Consider the following 8,205-nt stretch of genomic DNA (forward strand, 5'->3'; position numbering starts at 1 on the left):
GAAAACGAGGCTGAAATTCAAACTATGGCGGGCATCGAACAAATTATCGCGATTCTAAACGATTTGCCTCTTGATCAACTGGAAGATAGCTGGGTAAAGTCGGCATGGGAAAAAGATTTTGTTGAATTAGACTCTGTTCCGGAAGACTTGATAATTGATTTAGAAGAGAACAACTTCTACATCGAAGATCTGCTTAAACTTCAATCTTCTCTCGATCGCTGGATAAACAGAGAAACAAACGAGGTTAGTTTTTGGACGGTTCTAGTCGAAAGTAATGTTTCCTATAAACATTTCATCGCTTATCTGGCATATTTGATAGAATCTGCTTCTTCCAAAACCAAAGTGGGTGCAACAAAAAGACATGCAGGTCTGTTGGCTTCTTGTAATTATTTCCAACTCGTATCCATTTCTGGTAGTGGCGCTTTTAAAATTTTTAATCCGATGTTATTAAACTTGTGCCTGGACGTTTTGCGTAGGTGGACGTCGAGCGCCGGCGCCAACAGAAAACGTAAACTCTCACAAAAGAATTCTCAGAAGAATATCCGCGCGAAAAATCGTAGATTGAATAGAAATACTTCGGTCGAGATGGATGATGATGACGGGGACAATGGAAGCGAAGAAAGTGACGGAGAAGAACTTTCTCCGCAAGATAACATCATTCTACAGAAAGCCTTGGTTAGTGCGCTAAAAGCTTTTATTCAACTTGTTCAGAATTTTTCTTTGCGTGGATCCGATTCTTCAATTCACAAAAGCGTCCAAGTTATGGCCGAACTTATCCGTCCCTACGCAGGTTTGGACAACCATATTAACTGTTCGTTTACTACTTCCACCGCTAAATATCCAGTCGAGTTGGCGTATGTTGCCTTAAAACAATTATGTTCCGGCTTTCAAGGTAACTCGTCTGCCATCATCAGCATTGTTTACAAACAACTAATGAGCAGCATATTAATGCTTGGTATCAACAACAAAGTGGTTTTCTCCCAAACAATTCCTGCTGCCTACACTCAATGCCGACTGAATTCTATTTCATTTGTATGTGACATTCTTCGTCAGCACAAAGATTCGGCAATGAAGTCTGCTAGGACTTTAATTCAACATTTATGTATTAAAACTCCAGACAAAACAGATTATAGAAGCAAAGTGGCGGAATCTATTTTGACTATAATGGACGCTTTTGACAAAATCAATTATGCCGAAATGATAAAATGGCTTGGTGTGTTGGTAAATACTTCGAAAACTAACAACCGAATGATAGCTCTTGAAATTTTTTCGTTGTTGCTTTCGAAAGCTGAGATACAGTCAATCGAAGATGTTCCTGTCGATCTACAAGAATATTTAAAACATAAACATTATATTGGTTACGTTGTTGACCGCTGTTCCGACAATTCTTCATCAGTCCGTTCAAGAGCAATTGTAATCTTTTCCCAGTGTGTAGGGTCGAGGAATCAAAAAATTGTAAATGTGTGCCAAAGTTTGTTTACGCCACAAAATAAAGAATATGACAGCAACCCTTCAAATTTAGAAAGTCTTCCAAATGTAGAAGCTGACAATGTGACTCCAATTTCTTGTGAGAAAGAAATGAATGGTACCACTCTTCCTTCAGGCTCTGAAAATAACAATACCCCTAATCAAGTTATTGTCCTCACTGGACAGACACCGTTTGTCAACTTGGATTTTAGTCCTGCTGATAATAATCTTTCTGATAATAATGGTGTTCTTTCAATGTTGAAAAGGAGATCATCAGATGAAAAAGTTTTTGTGAGGAAATCAGCTCTTCAGGCTTTTGAAAGTCTTGTACGGTTGCTGCAGAATGACTGCCAAATGGGTGTAAATATTTTGGAAGAAAGATGCCGAGACCCGTCTTTGTCTGTTCGGAAGCAAGCTATGCAGTCGCTCAGCTCCCTTCTAATTGATTTACCAACATGCTATTTCATTCAGAAGGCTTGGCTCAATGGAGTTTTACCTTTGATTTTGGATTGTGAAAGTACTTTACAAGAAAAATGCATGAAGTGCCTTGAAGAAGTCCTCCTTCAGAATCTGTGTACATACAATAGGTCTCTGTCAAGTCAGTACCAGTTAACATGGAATTTATTAAAAATAATGGCTGGAGAAGAGGAAGAAAGTCTTCGGCGATATTTCCAACGCGCTGTTAGCCAGTGGTCAAGGTTGAAGCTGATCAAAGCGTTTCACATCAATGTCCTTAAAACTCACATTGGTACTGAACATAACAATGCAGCATGGATGATGCTTTCAGAACTTTCGACTGCAAAAGTAAAATTCGATTGCTCTTTTGTAGTTCAGTTTTGGGAAGAAAATTGTTCATTAGACAGTGGCAACGAGAGTACATCAACTTGTAAATATGTTTTGAAAGTTTTATTGAATGTGGCTGAATCAGTGCCTTTTGAAGAGAAGCAAAAACTTGTAGCTGACCTCAGCAAGCGTTTGTTGCAGTTCTGTTCTCCTATCGACTTAATTTCTGTAACCATGGCAACTATCAAGAAACTAACTGAAGACAATAAATTTGAGAAAAACAAGTTGAAAACGTTATGCCAGGACATTCTGCAAGCTTCTGATAAATATTTATCCAAATTAATTTTGTCTGAAAAAGAAAACACTGTTGTTGATGAAGAAAAAGTTATTTGTCATTTGTTTACTCTTGGAGAAGTTTGTCAACTTCATCCAGCATATCCCATCAAACATATTTTGTTAGTAGTCCAGAGCATCATTGCTTCTCCTTGCATTTCGGATTTTGTATTGAAATGTTCCCAAGGATCAGCCGCCTCCCAAACAAATGGTCTGGATAATTTGTCTAAAACAAAGTCCAGTAAAGATCATGAAACTTTGCTTCATTTTGCCGGTTCCAAGTTAAGCAGTCGCGTGAGAGGGCATGCTTTCATTACACTCGGGAAATTCTGCCTTCAGAATGAAGATCTTGCGAAAAAGTGTGTTGCAGCACTTGTACGAGAGTTGGAAACGTCATCCGAAGAAGCGATCCGCAACAATGTGGTTTTCATTTTGTGTGACCTGTGCATACGATACACTACCCTTGTCGATCAGTATATTCCCAAGGTAGCAACATGTCTCAATGACGTTTCTCCTTTGATCCGGAAACAAACCATGACATTACTCACCATGCTCATCCAAGAAGATTATCTGAAATGGAAAGGTCCACTCTTTTATCGTTTCATCACAACTTACTTAGACGAACAAATAGAACTGCAAAAGTTCTCCGAGTTTTGCTTTGTTCATTGTCTGTTGGTTCGTAATCCAAACATCATGTTCTATCATTTTATTGAATGCATCTTTTACTTCAATCGTTACCAGAAACATCCAATGTATAACAGATTCACCCAAGATCAAAACACCAAAAACAGCCTTGATCTACGTGGAAAATCCAAATTTGAACTGCGGTGGCGTCTTTACACTTTCATGCTCCAACACATGACCGATGAACATAAAATCAACTTATCTGCAAAACTGAATCAGGAAATCCTTGCAGGCGTTGTTGATGGAATCATTGAACTTGATGCAGACGGAACTACAGTGTTGCAGGATTCTTTAACCATCCTTGGTAGTAAAGAAATCAAAATATCTTTAATTGTCAACAAACAAAATGAAGGTAACATGGATGAAGAGGAAATGGCAGCTGCTGTTATTGCAAAAATGAACAAAAATCTTATTTCAAAAGTGATGAAGAAAAATTTGATAGAAAATATAGTTCCGATTGTTACATCACTAAAGCTTGTCTTAGAAACTAAACGGTCTCCAGTGTTGAAAGAGCTGATGTTGTATCTCCGAGAACTCATTAAAGATTTCAAAAGCGAAATTCAACAGATTCTTGGTACGAACAAGCAACTTGCTGATGAAATCGAATTTGATTTACGTAAGTTTGAAGAACAACAACAACAACAACAGCAGCAAGAAGAAGAAAATGAAGAACAACAAGAAATCGCTCAAAAATCTCCTTCTCCTGAGCAAGAATTTGATGATGTGAATAACAATCGTAACTCAAACCAAGTTCCTGTTTCTACTGAAAAGCTGGGCAGAAATTTAGAAACCCTTTCCTTATCTAAGAAAGCAATTTTGAATTCTGCGAAAAAATCTATTGAAAGACTTCAGCAAATTAATGGAGAAAAGAGGCAGTCTCTTGGAATGAGTTCTGACAGCTCAACAAGCAATACTTCAAAATCAAGACAGGATGTCAGAGACAGTTCAGACGAACAGAATTATCTGAACCGTGCTATCAGCACTCCATTTGTTGCCAGCAGGTCTAAAAATGTCACATTTCACTCCGACCAAAATATTAGTATGACGCCACCTTCCCCCATTCGCCACAACTCACCAAACAGTTTAAGGAATACATCTTTGCAGTCGACAAGCTTAAATTCACTGCAAGACAATGCCGAGAATGTCATCCACCTCACTTCTCCTTTAAAGATCTCCGAGGCAAACAAGGTTTGGAACATTACCCCCGGACGGCATAGAACTAAATCAGCAAGACTAACAGCCTTGAAATGTGAAGACGAAGATGAAAATGACATTAAGATGGAAGAGCCTGCTACTACTGTTGCAGGCCAGACACGTCGAAGCTGATAGACTGAGATATAGAACTCTCAATAGCAATTATTGAGTAATGGAACTAGTTGCATTAATTCCCACTTAAATTTTTGCTTGTATGTGTGTGTGTGTGATACGATTGTAGTGTGGTGTGTTGTAAACTTATATAATATGTATGTATGATTCACTGTTAGAGCTATGTATATATAAAATTTCCTATTGAAACAGACTGTTTATGTGGGTATGTGCATATACATATATATATACATACATACATTAAACAAATAAACAAACATGTATACATACACACACACATGTATTTATGTAAATATGTGTATGTACATATATGTGTGTATATATTTACATGTATCTAGTTGTGTATGTATATATATATGTGTGTGTATATATTGTATATATGTATGATGTATATATAGGATGCAGTGAATAAACTGTCATCTAAATTATGCAAAAATGAAAATAACATTGACATCTCATTTTAACATATATTTACCAAAATTACATAAAAATATCTTGAAATACTAAAGAGTAAATTTATTCAATGAAATCGTCATTGGCTTCAACCACAGCCTCCAGACGATTTCGGAATCTCCTGCAACTCTTCTGGATGGTCTCCTTGTTGGTGAATGCTGCCATAATCCTTGCCTCCAGTTTATCTTTGGTGTTACAAGGAGTTTTGTTGGTCTTTCGTCCAACTGCGCCTCACACATAATAATCTAAGGGGTTGCAGTCTGGGGAGTTAGGTGGTCAGATGTTAGGGGTGGTGTGGTCACAGAAATAGTCTGACAGCCATGACTGGGTTCTCCTGCTTGTGTGGCATTGTGCAGAGTCCTGTTGCCAGACATAGGGTCTTCCCGCAGCCACCCTCTTGACCCAGGGTTGCACTACCTCATCCATGTTGAGTCTGAAGCCTGTGGGAAAATGAATGGAAGCATCACGTCACCATTCCTAGTGATCGCTTTACTGGCAGGTGAAAAACAACATTTGAGCATGGTTGTTGCCGGTGCTGCCGGACTTGCTCACGTGCCAGTGGAATCTAAAAGCACCCACTACACTCTCGGAGTGGTTGGCATTAGGAAGGGCATCCAGATGTAGAAACTTTGCCAGATCAGATTGAGCCTGGTGCAGCCTCTGGTTCACCAGTCCTCAGTCAAACCGTCCAACCCATGCCAGCATGGAAAGCGGACGTTAAACAATGATGATGATGATGATGATATATATATATTCATACATTGGTTTATATTGGATGAATGAGATCGGAGTGTTCAATACATACTGTAGAGATAATGCTCACATATACATAATTATTTGTCTACATAAAGGACCGATACAAGACTTTACTCGCTTGAAAAGAAAATGGTTAAAATAAAAATAACCTTAAAATAGAATGCTTGTATATACTTTATAAATGTATATATATATATATGTACATAAAACTTTAATTCTTAACCTGTCAACTTAAAACATGAACTGTTTTTCTCTTTTGTAAATAAATGTTCTATTTCTGATTTTCTTTTAAATGTAAGTTTTTATTTTCCGTGAACTGAGATGGTTTATTGGTCGGAGTATGTTTTTTATTGTTTAACACAGTAACTGTCACCTGCACCTTATTGCAAACTTCGTACAACTGCCATATGCACCACTGGTGGTATATTTTCATAATTTGTGAAAATATTTTATTCCATATCTGACTTGGTTTCGAGGATATTTAAATAACATGAATGCTAAATATTAAAATTTAATTATGAAATATTGTCTTTTTTTTTTTTCTTTTTGCTGCTTTTACGGATTCCCATGATTCTCTGCCACCAATTATTATTATTATTATTAATTTGAATTGGGAGTCTGAGTCAGAGTGACTCTTTCATCATTAGCTAATTACACAACCACGGACACCACCCCTACAGCTGCATTTCAGTTATTCTCTTGCTAGAACCTGGTGATCTTGACTTTGATCTAGGATTCCTCTGCTCAGCATTTATGTAAGAAGCATCAACGACTCATTTGAGCTCTCACAATCCACCATGCTGCAGTCCCATGATTTCGGCATGTCCCTGGCAAGGTGGCTAAACGGGTACTATGCCTAGCCAAGGGGCAGCCTGTAACTATGCAGAGCACTGTCACCATGGGGTATTTTCAAAATATCCACATAAAAGTGCAAGAAAATTATATTTCCTTGTAATTAAGCAGTGACTGAAAATATGTAGCATCACTGATAAGTTCTAGTAACAGACCATGGCAGTTACCATGTTAACCCCAGGTCTGTCCTGAATTCAGGTATTTCAAACATGACCATCCCTTCATATTTTACCCAAGACTGCATTATATGATGTGGCCTACCATTTTTTTTTAAAGACTAAATCATTACTTAAAGGAGATTTGGCTGTTATTTTGAACTGATCAAGCAATCATATATGAGGGATTGCTGAAAAATTCCTGGCCTTGTGTAAAAGAAAATACAGGAGGATCAGTTAATTATGATTCCACTCAACATATTCCCCTCTAGGATTCATACACTTATTGTAGTGGTCCTTCAGTTTTTCAAATCCCTGTAAAAGAACTTGGAAGGTTGGGCCTTCTGTAATACTCTTAAAGCGAGGAACTTTTCAGTAACCCCTTGTAGAAGATTCCCTTGTTTTTGGCAAAAATCATTTAATTCAGTTAGGAAATTTGAATGAGGTTTTATACGATTAGAGAGACAGAAGTTGTATAGTGTGATTAGTAAACTTGCATTATAATGTATTACTCTATAATGCATTGTGTAACCAGGTCACCCTTATATTACAAACGTCATTTATGTTTAAAAATGAAGTGAAAAAAAAAAAAAAGGTTGTTAAATGAAAGGAAAATATATTTTCTAGACATTAAGCTGTTGTTTCTAGCATATCGGGTTTTCTGGTGATGGTTTGATATTTTTTGTCTGCTGTTTCAAGGGAAATCTACACATGCGTAAAACATACGGAGTTCTTAGCGTTTTGAAAGTGGTGAGTGGGAGTGGGGGGAGAATAGAGTATTTTCTAAGAAAAATTAAAAGGAAAAAGGAAAAAAAAAAAAATTTTCCAGGTTCGTAATCGCTGTATTTCTGCGTGAATTAAAAAAAAAAATTCGAAAAAAAGTGATAAATTAAAAATTGGGGGTCCGGAGGGGGAAATAAAAATTTTGAAAACGTGCTTTTTTTTTTTGCAAAATCTTAATATTGATAACAAGAATCCAAAGAAATTTTTGAAAACAAAAAATGGGCGAATTGGGGTACAGTCCTATAGGTTTATTTTTTGAGGAAATAAATACCAGTAATATGCTTGGGAACGATGGCGTTGTGCTTTTATGCACATTTATTTTCATCTCCTAAGGCTGATTCTCAAACTGAGAAATTCCAAGACTCCACTTTTCTATTCTCAAAGTTAAGGTAATTGTTTTACTCCAGGGGAGATAGAGAGAGAGAGAGAGAGACAAGTGGATTGCAGTGATAGTGAAAACTAACAGGAAGTACAAAAAAAAATATTTCCAAATGTATTATTAACAACAGGATTTTAATAACTTTCAATGCGAATTGCAGTAATTTCATCTGTGATACTCACGATGCTAAAAAGAATGGGCACAACTGTGGTGGGTGTATTATTTAACGATTGA

The 8,205-nt window shown here is 37.0% G+C and overlaps 1 protein-coding gene across 1 annotated transcript; it reads left to right on the forward strand.

The window, feature by feature from the left end:
• LOC106867847 (condensin-2 complex subunit D3) lies at nt 1-6,083 on the forward strand. Its single transcript, XM_014912890.3, has one exon. The coding sequence runs from the start codon at nt 25-27 to the stop codon at nt 4,591-4,593; it is 4,569 nt and encodes a 1,522-aa protein (XP_014768376.2). The 5' UTR covers nt 1-24; the 3' UTR covers nt 4,594-6,083.
• Nucleotides 6,084-8,205: the final 2,122 nt, after the last annotated feature.

Source organism: Octopus bimaculoides, chromosome 22 (genome assembly GCF_046866305.1).
Source record: "Octopus bimaculoides isolate indiv1 chromosome 22, ASM4686630v1, whole genome shotgun sequence".
Taxonomy (NCBI): Eukaryota; Metazoa; Mollusca; class Cephalopoda; order Octopoda; family Octopodidae; genus Octopus; species Octopus bimaculoides.